At 40.9% G+C, this 22,919-nt stretch overlaps 1 protein-coding gene across 5 annotated transcripts; it reads left to right on the top strand.

Moving 5' to 3' along the window:
* The first annotated feature begins 1,601 nt into the window (after positions 1–1,601).
* On the top strand, positions 1,602–21,818 carry sorbs3 (sorbin and SH3 domain containing 3). 5 transcript variants are annotated; one of them, XM_088298455.1, is made up of 21 exons: positions 1,602–1,768; positions 9,958–10,015; positions 10,952–11,125; positions 11,564–11,630; positions 11,727–11,836; positions 12,001–12,064; positions 12,334–12,372; positions 12,800–12,884; positions 13,566–13,668; positions 14,881–14,934; positions 15,016–15,126; positions 15,668–15,723; positions 17,097–17,167; positions 17,667–17,725; positions 17,803–17,849; positions 18,017–18,131; positions 18,230–18,355; positions 19,696–19,797; positions 20,309–20,394; positions 20,476–20,582; positions 20,729–21,818. In XM_088298455.1, the coding sequence occupies exons 2-21, from the start codon at positions 10,004–10,006 to the stop codon at positions 20,788–20,790; spliced, it is 1,650 nt and encodes a 549-aa protein (XP_088154581.1). In that variant the 5' UTR covers positions 1,602–1,768; positions 9,958–10,003; the 3' UTR covers positions 20,791–21,818. The 5 variants fall into 5 exon arrangements, with proteins under 5 accessions (XP_088154581.1, XP_088154567.1, XP_088154551.1 ...); XM_088298441.1 differs by having other exon boundaries at positions 19,696–20,205; positions 21,216–21,818; XM_088298425.1 differs by having other exon boundaries at positions 19,696–20,205.
* Positions 21,819–22,919: the final 1,101 nt, after the last annotated feature.

Below are 22,919 nucleotides of genomic sequence, written 5' to 3'. Positions count from 1 at the left end.
GAACCCAATGCAGTTCTATTAATCATGTGTCATGTCATGCGCTGCAAAGTAGTCGTCGATGGGCAGTCATGCACTGAAACTTAGTCTGTAAGGCGGACGTCTGCTGGGGGGCGTGATGGTCGGGACTGGACAGAAATGCACTGGCTGTTTGGAAAAATTCACATTTTCTTCCCAAAAACCTCAGTGGCCAACCGATCCCATCTCAAACAATTTTGGGCATGTCCGCTGAATGTCCTGAAACCACGCCCTACGAGCACCATTTTCGAATCAAAGTGAGCAATGTTGTAAGGGTTTGGTAGGGGGTTGAGTATTTCTTCAGTGGATGACAACATGAGATCAAAAAGACCAAAACGGACAGACACGTCAAAGGCGTTTGAGAACTTCATTGATCGGGATCTTGGGGTCTTTTAAAGCGGAAAAAACAGGGATAACAGTGACAAGGGAACAATGTGAACCAACAAACAATATTGCCCGGCATATTTGGAGAAGCGAGAAACTCCCCATACATGGCTTTATTAACAGGAATGTTTGATGTCTTCTCCAAGAGAGTCATGAGGAATACATTACGTCTTGAGCAAGTCTTAATCCTACCAACTTTTGGCGTTCAATTGCTCATCAGTTCGCAGCGTTAAGCAAAGCCATGGTTGCACGTTGTATTGGTAGCTTATAAGTCAAGACAACGCTAGCTAGCTCCAAAACATTAACATGCAGCATGTAACATCATTTTTATCATTTCTCAGTATGAGCGCTATGTAAGTTGGAACGTATGCTTTTTGTTTTTACTTATTTATTTATTTATTACTTTTTCTACTTAAGTAAAAGACTATGCTACTTTTACATTGGGTCTTTTTCCCCCCCACACATCTGCACTTCTAATGTATCACTGAGTCTTACTTTTGTCACCTTTGCTTTCTTCTTTCTTCAACCATTGAGAGCGTTTTGACATCCTGCATCACAGTGCGAGGCAGAACCGAGGCTCCGGAAAGCGGTCAATGTCCTTAACGTCCCGCTGCCTCAGAAGAGCTGCTGCAATCGCAGGTGACAACACCCACTGCGCCCTGGCAGTGGTTACCCGTCCATCAGGACCAGAACAAACAGACTCAGAGATAGCTTCTTCCAGTTCACTGAATTTACAATAACGCCAACAGTCTCGAAGTCCATATTGCTGCTACATTTTTGACATTTAAAACACTCCTGACTCCTTTGCTGTACTTACTTTACTGCCATTTTCACTGCATTAAGTCTTATTATTCTTTGTACACAAACTGGGAGTTGCTCCATTCGATGACAGTAGAGGTGTTCTATTCTATTCTGTGCCTTACACAAATGTCACACATTACGTATAAGACCGTGCAATTACAAGACATATCCCCCCGTTCAGAGAAAACGACCTCATCGTGTCTCGCATGAAAGGCGGTACCACAGAGCCTGAATGGCCTGAATGGGAAGCTCTATTACTTCCAGCTGTGGATGGAAACTATTAGTGAGCGCCATCTCCCTGATGAGCTCTGAAGCATGTGCTCACACTCACACATACAAACATAAGCCATACACGCACACGCACGCGCACACACACAAACGCCTACCCGCCCTCGCCTACTTTCAGAGCCACGCTGGAGGGTTCAACATAGGATAAAGACACGCTGTTGGTTGGAGACAGAGCACAAGAGAAAGTGAGAGAAAGGCAACAGAGCTTCCCTCCCTCTCCTTCTATTCACTTCCTTCACTCATCTGTGTTGAGGAGACCTCGGTCAGCCCGCACTCGTCTGTAAGTACTGCACACATCTTGACCACAAACGGGGAACAGGTCATTAGAGATAAAAAGAAATGATGACATTCTAGTGCTTTATTATGTTGCTTCTGAATGGGAATGAAGGAGCAAAGGACGAGCCCCATTATCAGTGCTGTCCGTGTTTATAGAACAGTTTTATTTGATTGCTTTCACTCTCAACAAAGTCAACAATAAGTGTATCACAATTCTATGGAAATGTCTAAGTAGGAAGTTTCACAACACTTTATGAGAAAATGTGACTGTCCTGATGTTTATCAGGAGTGGTGTGTGTAAAAGCTTCAGAAAGCAGATGTTCATTCATCTTTATGCATTTAAAAAAAAATTGTATTTGTTTACCAGACCGAACGTCCCCCGAGGCTTAATAAGGATCGTTGTGGGACATTTATGGAGAGGCAAAATGTTGTTTACTGCTAAAACAAATCCACCCGGATGCTTACATGTTGGTTCTCATGCTTACATTCCTTCAGTGCTACTTCAGAGAACAAGATGTGACACAGAGAAAACAACTGTGGTGATTTTCTAACCAGTGGTACCTGTTCGCGTGACAGTTTTGTACCTGTGGACTCTCGTAAATGACATCACACGTTTGATCAAGTTTATCATGTGGTTTTCATGGACATGTCGTGGCGTTAATAGGGCGTTATAAATTATTCAGATTACGTAACTTTTTTTTTTTTTCGGCAAGGTGTATTCACCTGCGCCTGTAAAACTCACAACTGCGGCTTACTATTGATTGACAGCCAATGTCAAAGCAAATGAGACCAGTCGCCAATTGTTGACATAAACTCGGTGGGCTAAGTAGACTGTTTGGATGGGAATGATCAACAACAACAAAACTCTTCCTTTAGAAAGTTAATGCTGTCTAAATAATAAAAACATCTCATTTTGTGTGGCAACAGCTCGTCTGTTTGTGAATGGTTGTCTTTCACCATGAGATTCCATCTTAACGGGATTTACTTATTTGGCGAGGCATTAAATGAATCACTTGCATACGCATTGATAAGAGCAGCAATTTTATTATAGATGGCTTTCTTTCTCATCCACCTCTCTTTTTAGTTGTTCCTCTTTGTCCTCCAGCACGTTTTAAGGTTTTTTCACAATCACCAAGCAAGAACCTGCAAAGGCAAGAGGTGTTGTTTGGATTGCTATTTGATGGCTTACTGGTTAGTTGGACTATGCAAAAGGTAACAGTGTCCACTGAACTTTGCGGAGGAGTGACGCATGCCAAAAAATATTCCGTAACATTTCGGTGAGGAGCTTGAAGGAGGTGCGACAGGAATTTGTTTTTATCATTTCATGTCCCTGTGGCATCTGTGCTACATTGAATAAATGGCTCTCTTTGTCTATTCAGAAAGTGTGTTTGTCAACCAGACCATGCAGGTGGCATTCTAGTGTATATATATATATTATTGATAAATTGTGTGGAGCAGTCCATGAGCAACAACAACAACGAAAAGAAATTAAGAATAGTAATAAACAAATAAACTGCAAATTTACTGATCACACAGGCCACCTTTATTTACATGCACTTTAACATACGTACAAATTTAGACCACATTTGGCGCTACACTGGTACTCGGCACAATAATAGAGTTCCACTACCTGACACATTTTAAGTTAATGGACAGTTTTTAACATGAGTCTCGGGTGTCTGGAGGTCACCATGAAAGCCCCGGCGGAAGTTGCTGACTTAGTTCAAAAAAGAAAACACAGAAAGGTATGGCACGAACTAGGATGTGTTGTGACGCCCAGGGTCAAAGTGTCAATCACCTCTTGCATGATTTGCCACATTGTGACAGAGTGTTAGATGTGCTCACAGCGGGGACAAAGTCTGTTCATGGCGGGATATATGTTATTGCCCCAATCCACACACTTGAGTGGCAATGCCGTGCATACTTGTCTCTCAGGTACAGAGGCTCAACTAACAAAGGCCCGGTAAATAGATATCTGCCTTGGATAGCACCATCAAGCCTGACCACTGAATTATTAAAATAATGGAGGCCTTCACTTTCTGCCTCGAACCAAACATAATACACAGAGAATGTTACAACAAATACAAGTCTCCTGGATGTCTTTCGTTTATTGCTCTAGAGATGAAAGTGCACCTGAGAAAGAAAGCAATCAGATTGTGACAGGTAACTGGATCACTTGGCTGCGGCATGGAGTTAGAAAGTGCAATGCAGGCCAACACAAACCTCTCAGTAAGCTAATTTTTTAGGTTTTGTACACCTGGTGATGTGTGGGTGAACAGGAAAGCCAAGTTTTAATTGGGCAAACATTGTGAGCAAGGGCGATGGCATCTTACCAAGCGCATTCAAGTCAGGAATTTGGAGTGGGTAAATGTACAAATTGCCATCAGAAGGACCAACTATCATCCAGTCTTGCTTTTGTGAGCTCATGGGAGACTCTGTTTTATCAAAAGTGGATGACGTGGTGTTAAGTAATGTGCCAGCCGAACAGAAAGAATTCCCATCCTCCTTTGGTGCATTTGGCCTTTACCCACACACAAGGAGAGGGAGTTACAAGACAGATAAAGATACTAAGTGGCGGTGTCACAGAGTCACTGGTCAGTGTCCGGGAGGTGGAGGTGATGAACTATTTTCATTCGCCTTTGGTTAACCCCAGGCTGTAAAATAGCACCTTATCACAACAAAAGGGCTTCTTCGCAGGGTCAGGTGCCCCGGACTGACAAGCCAAGAACAGAGTGCTTTTTGAGCCGGGCCGAAGGGGTTGCTATGGTGATGCTTGTCATCTGGGAAGTCTTCTCCAGAGGCATGCAGGGCGAAATCTTGGGAGGGAGAGAGAGACAGAGATAAAGAGGTGGGGGAAGAGAGGAATACAGAGAGAGGGCTCTTATATTCTGATGCGATTGGAATATATAGTGAGAGCAGTCAAGTTTTGTGGTGAGTACACTCTTTGTCCTAAAGATTAATTCGTAGAAATGCATCACTGTTGAGTTGTTAGACGTCTTTTTTTTTTTTTTTTTTTTAAATGTTGAGAAACCTGTCCGGCTGCTCCCAACTTGTAGGATTAGAACACCAACTCAGGAGTGTGTAAACAATGGAATGCGGTTGCAGTGCACTTTTAAACAAGTCTCATCACTCCTCACATCCGCTCCTGTCTGCTTGTGAGACGTTGAAAAAGCAACTCAAAGGATATTTTCCCAGGTTACAGGGCTTAAAGCATCACTCCCAAGGCTCCCCTCACTGTCAGATCAATTTCCACAGCGGCCTCTGATTCCCTTTGTGATATTACAGAAGGTCCTCTTGTCAGCTCCCATATGTGCAATACACCATCAGCTTTAGATATGTGAAATGACAGCCAAGAGGATTTGTAACATTCTCCTCAAAGTGTTGAGGATCTAGGCCTTGCTCAAGCTGTTCCCGGAAGCTGGAAGGAGCAGATTATACAGTGATTAGTGGCTTTTAGATGTTACACTCCTCAATTTAGGAGGTGACAATACTGACGGATGGAATGATCACATCTAATGGCAAATAATCAGGAAAATAAAAGTAGCGCACATTTGAGCATTTGTTTAGTGCGTCTGCCTTACAATGGAGAGGTTGTGGCTTCCTCCCACATTCCAAAAACAATGAAGACTAAATAGTTGTCTATTTCGCCCTGCGATTTACTGTTTGTGCTGTCCAGCCCCACCTTGAACAGGTTAAGTGGTCTAAACTGACGAAATGAATATATCTGCAGTTTCTGTCGTTTCATCTGTCCTCACTTTTTCACTCATTTTGGAAGGATTTTCAGGTTTCATTTCAGGTGTTTTGTTTTAGTGCCTTTGATTTAGAGCCTCGGAGCTCCTTTCTGTTGACAAGAAAAACACTCCAGTACTGTTGCTGCTCACACTGGAGAAGCACCATACAAGGAGGCGAATACTCCTCTCCTGATAAATGAGCGTATCCCCCAATAACTACATATCATAAACTTGTGCCGCGGATCCTTGTATGGGCTCCGTCTGTGTTGGTTAGTACAGCACAGCGTCACTCTTGCAGGACCTGGAACACCTCTCACATAATTGCAGACTGACTCACCTAACATTTGGAAGTAAGCGGTCACCAAAGGGGCTCATTAACATCTCATCATCATGTATGCTTCCATCAGTTAGACAACTATGTTAGGTCAGCTGCTGAATGAAAGAATGAGAGGACCTTATTTAAACTACCCAATAACCTTTTATGTTAATGGGATGTAGTTATTTTGGTTAGTACAATGTCATAAACATGTACAATATTATAATATATAAACAAATATGAACATTTTCAATAGTAAACTTCCAGTATATTTGTATATATTATGACTTTATTTCAGTGATCATTGTGGATTTTGCTTTCTGTGACAAGAGAGTACCAACAATTGTGTGTATCTTCTCATTGTGCATGTGACAGAGATCTCACTTTCACTAATAATCATGGTACAATATACAAACATAGACAATTGGATTTTGCATTGAGTAAAGTGCTGTTTATTAATACGGCACATAGGCCAAAGTGGAAAGACTATTTCCATCTCAAGAAATACACTGTTGGTTTTGGTCAGTAACCTTCATGGATCAAGACTTCCACTCACCAGATTGTGTGCAGTAGCTTCACCTGATAGAGTCAATGATTAACTTTGTGCAGAGTCCAAGACTTAGGTTGTGGAAGGGTCAAGCAAGTGGCAGTTTTATTTGTCCCCTTAAGCACCTTAGATCTCTGTCTCAACTCACATCATCACTTGGCTGTGTAGATGATTTATGAGGACGGGATCATCCCTTTAACCACAAATCATTATCTTCCTTTTGGTTCACCATCATGTTGGAGAAATTTAGGGGTCAACACCGTGCATGTCTTTCAATGAGTTTTGTGTGGATAATGGATGGATGGATAGTAAGGAATATATATTTATATATTTAGGAATATTTATGAACTAAGGTTTACTTATGTTCAGCAACAGGTGGATTTTTTTTCCAAACAAATGACATTAATCGTATTGGGTTAGCTTTTATTAGTCAAACAGAAACACAAAAAATACAATGTTTCAAAAGCCAGTTAAACTACAAAAAAAAAGCTAATATTTTTTTAAACCAGCGTAAAATTTTTTTTGTTTAGGAACACATAAAACAATCGCTGATGAAAATTTGCTGTTGACCAGTGCGAGCATTACATCATTGATGCGCTGTGATGAAATAACACTGATCACAATCTCCGAAGGGTGTGCCGAAGTCCACTGACCTGCTGAACTGAGCCACTTCTATTAATAGTCTGGTTCCTTTTCAGGTTCTGGTTTAAGACTTTTTCACAGTTAGCCCATGAGTCACAATTCTGATGTGTGATAAATGGTTCTGCCTTTGTATTACTTGTCTGGAGCTCTGTAGATTCCTACTTAGGTTTCCTTTGTAGTCTTTCCTATAACATCTGGCCCATTCCTCACCGAAACAGAATGAAGAGTTTCCTGTAGACAGAAGCATATTACCATACTCCAAGTTTCTCATCTTGCATGGTCGGTGTTATGCCAAGAAAAACCACGGGTGCGCTTTGACTGAGCTGCAGATAGTAAGCAGGAAGTCTGGTTTGCAAAAACTATCTCAAGCGGCTCATTTTAACTTCATCCGTGGTGCACCTGGACCTTTTATGGTGCTTTTCTATTCCATCCTAAAAACGGATCCAGGGGTGATAATAGAAATTTCACATAGTGGGGGATTAACGTACTCCAGCTCTGCATCTGCTCTTGATACTCAGTCATTATATAAGAATTCACTGGGCATTCAAAGGCAAAACCAGACACTTGGCTGTTTTTTAGGATGTCATCTGGGTGTTTTTCCTTATTAGGAAGCATTGATTCCTGCTCAAGAGGCAAATGCATGCCGTGCTGGACGCTGACCCCCTGAGAAATGAGAGGCGCATATGAGTACATGAGTTTACTTTCACCCGTGGAGTCAAATTGGCCTGCATGAAATGTGTAAAGCAATGAATAATATGGAATAAGATTATCGTACTAACTTCAAAATCATTTTCATGTCCTTCCTAGCAATACTATACTGTCTATCACTGTCCTTAAAAGTGCGATGGAGAAATTACTTTTCACTGTTTGAATTTACAAAAGTGTCATTAGAGGGCAAAGTCGTGGCCAGTATGTCTGCCTCAAGGTTAGGGGTTTGAATCTCAGCTCAGGTCTTCCTATGCAGAGTTTGCATGTTTTCTCCTTGCGTGGGTTTTCTCACAGTACTCTGGCTTCTTCCCACATTCCAAAATCATGTTAGGGTTCATTGAAGGCTCAAACTATTCTGTAGGCGTGCATGTGAGTGTGAATTGTTGTCTGTGAATCTCTCTCGACCAGACTATATTGCATGCTGCCTCTTTCTGAAAGGCACCTTGCATAATCTCGAATGAGGAGAAGTGCAATAGAAAATGGATGGGTGGTTGTATAATGCTCCAAGAGTAAAATAAGTTACTTTGTAATCATAGGGGGAGCCCGAGAGTAATAAATGAAAAAGAATTGTGACACATTTCCGATGGCTTTAAAATGAATGTTAATTTTGCTTTTGGTCAAAAAAAGCTATGATGGACTGTGATTCCAGCAAGCCTTGTGCAGAGATTATTTTCTGCGAATGTCAGTACATCACTCATGTGGTCATGGGCCTTCAGTTGCAGTCTGCTGAGAGTGACGCTGCACTGTGTCCAACACAAAATTGATTAAGTTATGTGTTTAGTGTGCATTGTTTTCTGTTGAACAGATAATGAGCTGGCTGTGATTATTTTTGGGCAATGAAAATCCATCTCTCATCTCTGAGCAGAAAATGTATTTAAAAAAAAAAAAAAAGCCCTGTTATGTAACCACATTTATAAAGAGATCACGAGCCTGATAAAGTGACATTGTTGTCCAGAAAGAAAAAAAACCCCATTGGACTCTGTGCAGGGACAGCACTTTTTTTCCCTCTTCCAGGGTGACGAGGAGCTTGACCAATACATAGGAGGCTGAGAAAACTATAAATATATTTTAGACTATCAAATAAAATGTTTGAGGGGGTTAACTGTGGCTGTACAGATTTCGGACCCACAACAGCGCCATCCCTTGTTCCGTGCGGTCCATTTCTGTTTTCACAGACTTGACCACAATCCTTAAAGCTGCAAATTCCATACGGAAAACTCATCAGTGCAAACTTCGTTGGGTCACCCCCAGTCTGTTGTGTTCCCACCCTCATAGTTTGACTTTCTTACGCATTTGCGTCATTTACACTAGAACAGTCAAATTGTCAATAAACTTCCAAGATCAACGCTGATCTTGCCTTCTCCAAAGACCCTCAATGTGCTGTGCTGCATTTGACATTAATCCCAGAGTAGTCAGAGAAAGAATGACTGCTCTACCACAGCAAATGTTGTCATTATTTGGACGGGAATGTTGCCATTCAGGGGTCACATATTGGCCACTGTAGACGATTGCGTGGCTGCTTAATTTCCACAGCATGTGATAATTTGACAAAATCTTAAATTTGAGAGGATAGTTCATTAGAAGCCATTTACCGACCTACTTCAACAGTCCAGCTTGTTCTGACACTGGATGGCTGGGAACTGATGTGAGTCACAGTCATTGTTGTGGGTGGATTTTCCCCAAGCAACAAGAAATGATGCTAACTTTCCTTGGGAATTCGGGTGCGATGATGGAACACTGTCAACTCTGACTGGATGTAAAACTTGAATTATGATGATGCCACAGTTAAAAGGCCAGATTCTTCTGCCAGAAATTCAGTGCGTCCGAAGAGACACAAAATGTGAGGCAATTGAGGCCCTGCGATGACGTCACATGTTGTCACATGGCCTCAACATGGCATCAATATTAAGGTGTGAGACCGGCAAGACTCAGACAACTTTGGATTTCAAGTTGATCCAAAGTAGGACTGTATGCAGGACAATAACTCCCTGTCATCAATTTTAATTTTTTAAACTATATTAATTCATTTTTCATGGTCATTAAATTTCTTTACCGTTTTTTTTTTTTTAAAGTTTCATATTATGAAACTTAAAAAGTTGTCCCACTCATTTTAGGATGTCAGGGTTGTATTGCTCAATGAAAGTAACACTCAAATAAAAGATTCATCTGATGATAGCATCTCATTTTAGTGTGAGAATATGTGCTTCAACATGTATAATGACATTTTCTTTAATTCTGTTTATATGCAGCTTCATTTGGAGAGACTCAGACACACAAGAAGAGACAAGTGAGCACATGCAGTCGCAGGTAAAATGTTTCTCAATTGTATAATTGGTGTTACAGAGCTTTAAGTATTGACATTAACAAGTGTTGCAACTGTATGTTGATGAAAAAAATTATCTCAAGCTTCACAATTCATCAAAAACATAACAATAATAATAATAATAATAATAATTGAAAAAAAAAAACAGGACCCTTCATTAGACCTACCCGGTCGAATGAGAAGCTACACAAGAGATTAAAGGTGATAAGAAGTCACAGAAAACATCAAAGTGTGTATCAGTCAATCAAAACTGAACACCATTACCTCAGGCACATTTTTGGTTGGGTTCTTGAATTGTATCCCATTGCATTGTGCCTAATGTTATAGCCAGTAAGAGTTATGGCGCCACGATGAAGCAGTGGAGCTTTCCCATGACCCCCAGCAACCACACACAGAGAGCAAATCACCTAATCCAAAAGTTCCAATCGTAGAGCCAGACTGACCATCGTTTGGCGGCAGTAAAAACATCACCATGGCGACTGTAAAAGGACAGCCAGTCTGTTGGACCGGGGTTGACATCTGTGACCCCTTCTCAACCTCTCTTGCCGAACTCCACCCCTTGGCTGCAGGATGAGGAGCGGCCTGGTGAATAGGGAGTTAATAGGCTCATAATGGTCCGCTCCTGTTTCTGTGCCCCCGCTCTGCACCTTCAATGAGTTCTTTCTGTACTTGTGGCAGAATGAGATGATGAAGTGGGTGGAACTCCAATGCCCACTAGTCCTGCTTTAAATAAATTAGGGGCCTATTCAATTGATGCACTTCTTCCATTTTTGTCTGGGGAACAGCTCAGCTCTGTTTACATGACTTTCCATGGAGTTTTTTTTTTTTTTTGACAAGGGCAAAGTTTCACTTGTTGTTTTTCTTCATGCATATAGTTCTCATTTTTTTATTTATTTACTTATTTATTTTTATTATGGCAGCTCGTTGAAGAGGCTGGCTTTCCGAATGGCTTCGCCAGGGAGCCTCGGGGTCCTTCTCATCAGCACTTCATAACATCTACAGATCTGACCAAAGACGTGGTCATCTCCCCTGGACTGCCAACTCCTCCTCTGAGTCCCTTACGTTCAGCAAGGTTTCCATCTGGAGAGTTCAAGGTATAGTCAGTAATGAAATGGCAGGAAATCTATTTTCTGTCAGGAGAGGTGCCCCTCCATGTGGACAAATATAGCATAACAGTTTTTATCCGTGGCTGGAAGAGTAGGTGTTACGAAACCTCCCGTGGGGACTTCCTCAATTTATCTCTTCGCACTATCGTGTCACAACTGAAACCATTAATATTATACCGAACTGCAATATAACAGTGTCCAGCGCATCTCAGTCAGTGGGCACACAATCTCCACGGTGACGTCCAATTTAGTCATTGTTCAAGTACTGCGCATTTTTACGTTATTAGAGTATTTATTGGTTTGTACTACAAATCATTTATCCATCCATTATCTCTGCCGCTTATCTTTACTTGGCCATATATTTGTGGCTGATGGTGTTATGGAGTCACGCCTTGTTCACACTGATGAATCTTCATTTATCTCAAGGCATCTGATGTCAATGGAAATGGCCCTACGACTCCCAGTTTCGGATCATATTATGGCCCTTCACATGGTAAATTTGAGCTTAATTTTTTGGGGCGTTTGGATGAAAATACTGTTTTCAACAAAAACGTTTTGACGCAGTACTAACGTTGCAATTGTCACCCAGGGGGGCTCACCAATGGGGTACAGCCTTCACCCACAAGGGAGGAAAGACTCATCAAATTCTCTGGAATTGGCCCAGTGGATGAAACAGGGATGCCCATTGCCTCCAGATCTGTAAGATGAAATAATCATTTCAAAATACAGACTTCTTTTTAATTCACTATAGTTTTGCTTTCCATGTCATTTAATTCCGATATGAGCCTTTTAATTAATAGCCGCTGTACTGTAGCTCAAATATCTGTTCACCCTCCATACCTCCTTTCTTTTTCTTCCACTAGAGCGTAAACAAGCCCAGAGACTGGTACAAGAGCATGTTCAAACAAATACATAAGAAGCCAGATGGTATGATTGCTCCGCCTCCTTCTCTCACACACTCGTCCTTGACAGAATTTCATTTTGTACAAAAGATACAGACAGTACAAGACATGATGACATATTCAATGATGATTGTTTTTTTTTATTGCCTTCGGAAATTCTGGCAAGTGTGAGCACCATTAACAAAATAAACCAAAAAAGAAGTTCCTATCATAAGCCATAAAGTCGATGACTTTGAAATGATTTTAGAATCGAATTAATGATGTGTGGTCCCCCCTCCCATTTTTTTTTAACAGAGTGTGAGCAGGATGAATCAGACAGGTGGTCGGCTACATGTAAGTGTTTCTTCATCTAAGATTTTGACGAGATTTTCTTCGACAGCAATGGGGAAAATTACATGTTATTTAATCAGTTCATTGTAGGTTCTCAAAATATTTTTCAAGCGTTTGAGTAGTTCCCAAAACAGTCAACATATGTTGTAGTTCATGTTGCTTAACTTCCCATTGCTGATTTTATGTTGCAAGCTAGTTGAGGCTATAAATGTCTCACCACCACTGTTGTTTGCATGCAGCCGAGTTGTATGCACCAGTTTCTTCAAAATTCCAGATGTTTTTGCTCACACAATATAAATTCTTTATCGTTTAAATTAGTATTATGTCCATCTGTAGTTCATAGTAAACATTGTTTTCAATCATTGTAACATTTTTTTTTTAATCATGTCATACCTTTTTTTTTTTAACCAACAATTAAATGGGTCTACAGGCCTTCAGGCCACTGCAAGCACAGAGGATGAAGAAGGTGATAAATATCTCTTCAGGCTGACACCACATGGAGCCTTGCCTGACTGGTGAGCTGATTTCCAGTAACGCTCACACCCAGTTGAATATATAAAAAATATCAAACTAAACAAACAAAGTATACTGAAATGATAAGTTTGCCTGTTTGCTAACAAATTCAATTAAGGACCTTCTGCCATCTAGTGGAAGAGCATTTAATTGCTTTGCCTGTTACTTTAATTCACAGCCATAAATAGATTAACAACATCATATTGTGACCAATTATAATAAAACTGAGACACCTGACGATCTCTCATGGGTCATGTTACATTGAAGTGCCATGATGTTTCAAGCCTTAATATAATTTCCCTCTTCTTCTCGCTTATGCTGCTTTTATATGTGGGGATTTGGGGACCTCTCAACAGATTTGAACTTGGTGTGAACAAAATGTATCTCATTAGAGTATGACGTCACCCACTCACTGTATCTTTTATGGTAATTTAGCTTGTGACTCAGAACACACAAGCATTTTCTATTTAGGTTTCAGTGGAATTCAAAATGTAGACACTTTCTCAGACCTCTCTGTGACACGCCTCATCTTAAAGAAAGCCAACATTCGTGTCAGGGCTAGGGGGGTGGGGTGGGATGCAAGTTGGGATTTGTTGTCGCAGCACTTACAATAAGGCAATGATTAAATTGCTGCCCATGGTGTGTGTGTGTGTTTGCACATCCACTTGGGTGTAACGTTTCAGGAGCCAGGATGTCAGCAAGCTGTCAGATCCAGGGAAGCAGCAGCTTAAACCCAAGAGCATATTTGACTTTGAGCCTGAAAAAGATGTTTCTTCTCTAAGCCAGGTACAACGTCTCACACGTATTAAAAACTGTTTTGCAATAAACTTGCAACTTTGAATGTTTTCTATTCTTTAACGTACCAGTACTGTCTTTGTGCTCTTGTCACAACAAGCTAATGAGTAACAGCTCCTTTCAAACGCTCCAATAAACTTTGTTCAATTCACACATTCTTTTCCAATAGGCTTTATATTTAATATTGTGCCAGATAAGACTTTTCTTCAAGGACTAGAGGGAGTTTGTGCTCTTAAAAAATCCTCTGGATTTAGTGCATATAAAGCCCTGTGTATGCAATCATGAGTAAAAGGAGTGTTTATCTAAGTTCCCCAAACCCCGCCCCCACACCCCACAGGAGCTGAGGTGTCTTGTGATCTGTATTATGGCGTTAATTGTTAACGTTTTGAGGAGCAGCTTAACTCTCCCCATTTTCAATTGGCTGCAAAGAGTCAGGTGCTTCACGGTGACTGTATGCTCTGTGAATGAGAGGATGATTGTCTTGGCATCCAATTAGGAAAGACGTTTCAGGTTTTTGCCAACAAATATTTGTAGCAGTAACACATGACAGGAAGCAGATGGGAATTTGACTTGTTAAATTAAACTGTATTGAGTTTGCAAGTAACATTATAGGACTTTCACTTGTAAAGTAAAAAGTCTTATCAGTTTCATTAATCACAACATAAACAACTTTTAACAGCACCACCTGTGCTGTTACCTGTTTCACAGGCAGCTCTCAGAAGGTGACCCTGTTGAGGACAATCTCCATAGAAAATTGATGAAAGGAAGGGTACTAAAAAAATAAAAGTGCTCACGTTCTTGTTTCAAAGCAAATAATTTCATGTTAATCTATGATAATTTTGAGAATTACACAATTAGACAGTGATGAGGCAAAATAAAAAAATTAAATAACAATTGTCAATTGATAAAACGAGCTCTGCATGAAAACACTGCAATATACTATGCTGCGATTAATATATTAAATATTTATCAATCTAATAATCACCCAAATTATTTTCAAGTTATCTCTCCATGAGGCGCCCCCCCCCGCCCCCGCCCCATTTATTAGTGATAATATACGTATATATTATTTATGGACTGCTGTTCACCAAATTCATACATGAGGCTTCAAGCATAGCCTACTCAATTTGTGTGTGATGTGTTCAAAGAAGACTGAATGAATCAACAATCACTTTTAAATCAATGCTGTTTTTCTTGCTTTAGGGTTACCGGTCGCCGAAAAACCAGGCTGAAAAGTCAAAGTCTCCTTCAGTTGAGGTGAGCGATCTCCTTGTTTAATATTGCGAGAACAATTCCAAAATGACCAACGTCAACTGTGACATCATTACCTGGGCTCAGGCTAGTCTGGTCTCTGAGCTGAGTCGCTTTGAGGCCGAGTTGGACTCAGATATCCAGGGCCTGGAAAAGAGACTGTCCCAGAAGAAGCAGCAGCGTCGAGGCTGGGGTGAGGTACTGAGCCCCCCCCTGCCCCAAACCCACCTTGACTGTCTCAGCTGAAGACTCTTTGTTAGCCCCCAGAACACAGCCAACCCCTCCCATCTCGACTGTGTTAGCCTCACCGCTTGCTACTTTTGGCTATGTTTCTTGTGTGTCCTGACCTGGATGACAGTTAAAGAATCACCTCCCTGTCTTGCACGTTAAATCATCTGCCTGCAAACCCCACCCTCCACCTCACGCTCCCACCTCAGTAAGGTTATGTATGCCTGCCGTATTTGTACGGAGCGCTCAAATTCTCTGTCGTACAACGATTGTTATGGAAATGATCCTGCCTGCGCTGATGTCTTGCTCTTCCTGTTTCTGAATGTTTTGAAATCATGAGTGGACTTGTTTGAGAGCCAAGGAGCCTAGGACCCAGTTGATTTCTAACTCCCCCTGGGAGTGGTCAGCACCTTAGTGTAGCCTGCATATGTTGTTCAAAGAATTCCTCCAAGCTGTGAGGCAGTGGAGGCTGCAGGGAACAAACTTTGATCCAAGTGTATTCTGCTTCCAGGAGACCAGGGCAAAGGACCCGGCGACTGCTGCAAGGGCTGAAAACACAAACTACAGGTCTGTGACCACTTGAAAAAATAAACCGCAGGAGTCAAAACTACAATTGCCTTACTTTTAATTTGTGAATTTGAGCAAAAGAAGAATTGTCAGATTCCAATGAAATCCATTTAGTTTGTCATTCACTTACTCAAAGAGCAGATTGTTATTTTGCATGTTTGAAAAAAAACCTGATAAACTCATCTAGCATCTGGTATTTAAAATAGTTTAAAATTGATGTAGCCTTTGTATTCATTCATGCTCTTCCTGACCTGAGTCAACCTGTGACAACCAATTCCAGAGTAATACAAAGACCAGGATCAATAACCATATAACAACAATCAGACGCTTCACTTTGAGCAATTGTTTTCCCCTCTCCTTGACTTGTCAATCCAAATTTATTACATGTAAAGATTCTTCCTCGAAAGGACTTCAACAGGTTTAAGTACAGTACATTTACAACTTCAGACGGCATTCCGCATTTCTAACCGTGCGTGTAATGCATTCTCGCTGTTGTTTGCTAAATCGGGTTCACGGGGACTGACCATTTGAGGCTTGTGGTTCAGTGGCATTATTTAAAGAGTCTGTTGCTGAGGATGTGTGAAATTACAAGATGAAGTGACAAAAAGTAGTCCGTTTTCTACATCCTGTCACACTGACGTGTTTTGTTGGCGCTAACACGACGCATGTGGTACTGTTTGTTTGCAAAGACATTCTGAAATACTTAAAACTTCATTGAAATACAAGTTTCTCAGTGCTTAAACATGACTGAATGAAGATTCTTGGTTTTTATGATATAGATAAATAGTCTTAGAAAGTAAACAGAGCTTCACTTATTCGTCCAGATTATTACAGTTTACAAAGCAGCAAAGGTGGCTTAGTACTCATACTCTGTACTTATTTTTAGGATATAATTTTAAAGAAGACTCTTGTACTGATTTAACTCCTTTACTTGGAAGCAAAAGAATACACGTATGTAAAGTATGTAAAGTACAAAACTGGAAATGATCATCATTGTTAGATTGACTGTTAATTATAAATAATACCCGTTTGATAACTTGGCACAACAACACAAAAAATTCTCTGCATGCAGTATAATTCTTAATTCTTTTATTAAATGACTGGGGAAAAAAATATTGGAGACGCTACCAAAGCGTTTTCTCAAAGCTTTACTAATATTGTCAAACTGTCTAACAAAAAATGCTGAACAAATGATGGCAACTGAAAAATCAGAGCTGGGCACTTGACCCTTTTTTGACGGTCAGTCCCCCGCCCCCCGGCCGCTTTCTCTGTACCCATGTGGCCTCAAACCTCCAGCCTTACTCCTAAAAATTGCCCCTGACCGAGATACCTAAAAATGTAGTAAAACATACCTCATAATTATCTATTTTCAGCCAATCATCTGCGCCCAAGCAGCCCATCCATCACTCGGTTGGCCCCTCATCAGTCTTCGCTCCAACATTTGGTAAATAATGTTCTTCATTCCAGTCAGTCTATCAAAATGTTTCAGTGTTTAATGAGCTGTTCATGCCAATCGCATTTGCTGGGTATTTCTCATGGTCTGCTGTTTAATACAACACTTCACACCACAAGACTGTACACTCTCAATGAGCTCTCTTGTGACTGACTCGAATTGCGCCGTAATTTAATATGTGGTCCCATGATTGTATTCCATTGCATCTTTTGTCTGCTGCTGAGACTTTTCATGTTCGAATGGTGGTTTTGTAAGACAAAAAGGTGGATGAACTGTGTATGGGTGTGGGAGGAGGAAAAAAAGGAAGTAGAGCTGAAAATCCTCGTTTGAGATTTGTTTTATTCCATTTTTTTGCTGTTTTAGTGATATGAGATCAGCCTATTTACTTCGCTTCAGCATGTTGTCAATGTTTTGAATATCCGACTTGCCTTTTATTATAATGCAGTAAATTGAGAACTTTTTAGGTTCCTCTAATCACTTTACTCAATAGATCGATTTTCTTCTTCCAATGACACCATGGAGCGCTCGCCTAAGAAAGAGGAAAAGAAGGTGGATCCTTTTGAAAATTCCCAGTACTTTTGCCATCTTTTTTTCAATGAAATATTGAGTCATTTTTCGGTTTTCAGATGAAAGCAGCTCGAGCCAAATTCAATTTCCAGGCTCAGTCGCAAAGGTGAGTTCCTACATGAATCTGTTTAAAACATTAACAAAGCCCAATCATGCACAGAATTGCTCGAAAACAGAGAAGGGCCACGGTATTTGATTTATAGGTCTGCTATTCTAGATACACTGGTGTTGTAACCTATTGGGGCTCTTGTTTCTTGTTAAATTCTCACACAGGGAGCTCCCACTGCATAAGGGAGACATTGTTTACATCCACAGACAAGTAGACGCCAACTGGTTTGAAGGAGAACATCATGGTAGAGCAGGCATCTTCCCCACCACATATGTAGAGGTAAAAAAAGACTTTATTGTGACTCTGAGGTCATGCTGTTTTTTTTGGGTTTGTCTTTTAATGTAGTTGAGCTGAGCTTTTTACATTTCCCGTCACAGATTCTGCCTCCATCTGAGAAGCCAACGCCTATGAAGCCTCCTAGCGTGCAGGTGCTGGACTATGGTGAAGCAGTAGCACTGTATAATTTCAATGCTGACCTTCCAGTTGAGCTTCCTTTTCGAAAAGTGAGTACTGTATACATGAGACAGCATCTGTGTTTATGTGACAAATTCTCTTATGGCTAAAATGACTGGAATTGGTGTTAGCAAGGTTGCTTAAACCTTTATAAGGTTTTATTCAATGAAATACAATACAATACTACAATGATTACAAAACTTTGACCACATTTCACTTTAGTTTCCACATTATTCGGATATGGAAAGTGTATCTTATTCTTTGTTGATATTGAATTCTAAATCTATGGCCAACTGGTGAGCACGATGGCCTCACTGTGCAGAGGTCGAGGGTTCGATTCCGGCTCCGGCCGTCCTGTGTGGAGTTTGCGTGTTTGCCCCGTGCCTGCGCGGGTTTCCTCTGGGTACTCCGGTTTCCTCCCACATTCCAAAAACATGCATCACAGGCCGATTGGACACTCTAAATTGCCCCTAGGTATGAGCGTGAGCGCGGATGGTTGTCCGTCTCTGTGTGCCCTGCGATTGGCTGGCAACCAATTCAGAGTGTCCCCCGCCTACTGCCCGAAGATAGCTGGGATAGGCTACAGCACCCCTCGCAACCCTTGTGAGGAGAAGCGGTACAGATAATGGAGGGACGGATGGTGCTGACTGCAGTGACATCTCTGCATTTGGGGCCAGTTGGGCTTTCCCCACAAGACGGCGCTGTTGAGCACTATGCAAACTCAAAATAATTGTGACTAGAATTGGGCTTTTTTACAGATAATTATTCATCAAATATTTTATCAAGAATTATAATATGCAATAAATACTAATTGTGTTACGAAGGCAATTTCATTATAAACAGTTATGCATAATACCAAAGCCAAGTTCAATGGTCTAACTTCTCCTAGCAGCAATGCCGATACTCGATGCGGTCGGGTTGCTAAATGGGTTTGGGGTCCTTCGGTGGCCTACGCGCCTGCCGGTGATAGTACCAACACCCGCCTATGAACGTCTGTTTAAGTAATGAGACACCAAATTATAGTGCACATGTCCAATAGTGTTCTCAGTTTCTGTTCTAAAACACATGAGAGGAGCTGCACTCATGCACTTGGCGCTGGGCACCAAAATATGACCCAATGTCTGGAATAACTTTAAAAACATGCTCCAAGCCTTGGCTTAAGTCATTGAAGGCTTAGAAAATCTCTTTGTAATGATTCCATATAAATGAATTCAACCACCCGTCAAAGTAAAATATTCAGAGTAAGAGAATTTGACTCACAGTATTCTTTTTGTGTCACTGAATTTTACAATTTTTCCCCACTGATATTTTGTTGTGTCAATGGTATGTGAAATTTGACAGATTAAGTATAGAATGTTTCAAATGTAACTGTGTCTATTCTGTTCCTTAGGGGGAAGTAATAAGCATAACCAGATGTGTCAATGACAAGTGGCTGGAGGGGAGAATCTCAGGGACTAACCGGAGTGGCATCTTCCCTGCCAGCTATGTTCAGGTCAACAAAATGCCCCGCACCAAATACTGCACGGACGACTACTCAACAAGCCCCATGTCTCCTATGTCTCCTGGACCCCAGAGTCCAGGACGCCCTCTCCACTCACCTTGCCTGCAGTCACCATTGTCCCCTTTCAGCCCCACATGCATCAGCCCCAAACGAGAGCACTCCCCACAAAATCCATCTTCACCTCTGCCTTACGGTGCAACACCACAGTCGCACTCGCCAGTTCAGACGTCTCTAGCCAAAGAATCTGCCAATCGTTGGCCGCATAATTCCTCCAAACCTGCTTCACCTGCCAACCACAACACTTTCAGCTCTGCATCACCTTCTGCTTCTGCAGTAGTATCTGCACATAGCACAGGGGGGCCTACAGTGAACACTCCTAGATACAATGATTCCTCACAGGTTTGCCCTCACTGCCTCCTGTGGAAAGTGACTGCATGCTCACATCTGTTCAGATGTGCTTTGCTTTACTTTTGCATTCCTGAATATTTGTTCTTCTTTCTAGGGTGCTCTGTCTAATCCCAGCGCCAACCCACTCCCATCTATACAAGTGGCAAACATTGCTGGCTCCACAGCGGTGCAACGTAAACCGTAATACAGTTTACGGCGATTTCATTTCACCCGAATAAAAGAGGGCAGTGTCGTAACTGTGTTGATTTCATGTACCTTCAGGTATAAAGCTGTCTACAACTACAAACCACAAAATGCAGATGAGTTGGAACTTAAAGAAGGCGACATTGTAAAAATATTGGAGAAATGTGATGATGGCTGGTTTGTAGGTGAGTACCAAAGTGCAAACGTTTTAGACCTCATTCAATAAATGACGTGTCAATGCTACCATCAAGCGGACAACATGAAATATTGGAAATTTTACTGTGAGTTTACTTTTTCTATGTGATGCATATTTTCAATATGTGTGCTACAGGTACGTCAGAAAGGACTCAGGCTTTTGGGACTTTCCCAGGGAATTATGTGACACCAGTTTGACGTCTTGTTTGATCACATTCACGTGGATTGGCATGAGGAGAACTCAACAACCACCCTCATCACCTATCTTACGACGGACATGCATGTTCACCCCTTTTCCATGTCCAGAGAAGAATACAAGAGAAGCCCGCACCTCCTTGCATGAGTGCATGAGTGTGTTGCACTGGCTTTGTACTTAAATATAAACCCAGCAAAAGAAAGACTGAATGCTGAAGACATGCAAAGAATGATTTTTCTCCACAATTATTTGCCCCTGCAGCAAATTAGTTTTTCTTTCCAGAATTAGGACTGTTCTTTCTAGTGTCCTGCATTCAGCCACCACTACGCCACCACTACACCACCACAAACCGCTGAAATAATTTCACATGAATTTCCAATATTTTGTGGAATCGATGACTAATTTTTCCGTAAAATGTCTGTCTCAGATTTTTTTCAGATCTTTGAAGTTTGAAGAAGCAACATGACTCTCTAGAAAGGTTACCAAGTTAGAAAGGGGCAATTTGTGCCATCTATAAGGCTTCTCGGAAAAGCAAAAGTAAAATCTCTTAGCACATGCACTGATTTCATCATATTGATTGTAAATGTCTTATCTAGTTTTAATTTCATATTTTGTATATGTAAAAAAAAAAAGAAACATGAAGTGTGTCTAGTCTAATAGACAAATTCTGTTTTAAAAATCTAAAAAAAAAAAAGTGTGTCTTGTCTCTAAAACACACAGCACACATTATTAGCACGCTGTTAGCTGTTTCTTAACAACTTTCCTGCTTTGAACAACAATATAAAAATATCGCCGGCTGTAGAATTAAGTCTAATAAACAATCCTTTGTTTTTCCTATAAGAGATTTATGACAATGTCACTGTAAAATTAATCATGTAACCTGATGATCATTGTACAGAGGGTAAGCATTTATAAAAAAAAGAAAAAAAACACAAAGTGTAATATATATTTACCTAAGAACTATTTGCTTCTCCAGTGTTGCTTTGTTAGTTTTTTAAGCTATTAAAAAATGCAATGTGTTGCCAAATTACTCACGTGTCTTGTATATTTTATTGCGTGCAGCCATGAGAAAGGATGGGAAATAAAGCACATTTTCTACAAAAGAAAATATTGAATTGTGGAATATACCCAATTGGTGACTGTAATAAACTCAACTCAACTCAACTTTAAAAGCACTTTCAGACAACCACCGCTGTATCACAACGTGCTGTAAATAAAGCTAAAGTCTGATGCTGAGTCAAAAGAATAAAAAAGAGTTTCAAGACGAGTTTTAAAGATGAGCCGTTTAGCGGGAGATCATTCCAAAAAGAGGGACTGGTAACAGAAAAGGCTCGATCCTCTCTGAGTTTACGCTTTGCCTTCGGTGCCGCTAATAACGTCTGGTCCACAGACGTGAGGTGCTTAAGGGTAGAGGAGCTCAGAGAGTAAAGGTGGGGCGAGACCATTGAAAGATTTGAAAACAAACCATCAAATCTTAAAGAGAACTCTAAAATGCACAGGAAGCCAGTGAAGGGTCGCCAGACTAGGAGTTATGTGCTGCCTCCAGTCATGAGGTGAGCAGCGACATTTTGGACCAACTGGAGTCACTTGATGGGAGGATTGAATGATTCCAAACTAAATTGCTTTACAGTAATCCAGACGAGATGTGACCAAGGCATGATTTTCTGTTGAGAAAGGAGATACTTTACTTTTTCCAGCTGCCGAAAATAAAAAATGGCAGATTTAACAACAGCACCAATTTGCCAGTCCAATTTTAAATCACTATCCAGTTTGTGATTGTTGGCCGTAGATAAGGAGCCAAGGGGGCCCAAGTCAGCAGGAGGCGAAGTACAAGGGCCACTGGGGTTCTTTTCATAAATTCTATGAAATAGTATGACAACAATTCTATTCCATTTTATTTAGATAACAGTAGCTATTTCATGACACTTATGTAGAGCAAATCCAGAACTTTACATGTTTAGAGAACAACTAAACCCACCATGGGAAAGCACTAGACGACGGCGGGAAGGAAAACATCTTTCGAAGGGAGAAACAGACTCACTTTAAACCCGAAAAAGTTAGCAGAACTCAAAAAGTGAGGCAATCAATGACCTCATTATTTTGTAGAGTAACTTTAAAAGTCAAAGGTTTT

This window comes from Idiotropiscis lumnitzeri, chromosome 1, assembly GCF_059441095.1.
Source record: "Idiotropiscis lumnitzeri isolate Australia: NSW breed Sydney's pygmy pipehorse chromosome 1, RoL_Ilum_1.0, whole genome shotgun sequence".
Classification (NCBI taxonomy): Eukaryota; Metazoa; Chordata; class Actinopteri; order Syngnathiformes; family Syngnathidae; genus Idiotropiscis; species Idiotropiscis lumnitzeri.
Note: the sequence above shows the minus strand (reverse complement) of the source record. Positions and strands in the feature narration are given on the sequence as shown.

Coding starts and splice junctions, on each gene's coding strand:
- sorbs3 (XM_088298425.1), top strand. Junction 12,885..13,565: donor CATGGAGCCTTGCCTGACTG/GTGAGCTGATTT, acceptor GTAACGTTTCAG/GAGCCAGGATGTCAGCAAGC. Junction 17,850..18,016: donor TTCCAGGCTCAGTCGCAAAG/GTGAGTTCCTAC, acceptor ATTCTCACACAG/GGAGCTCCCACTGCATAAGG.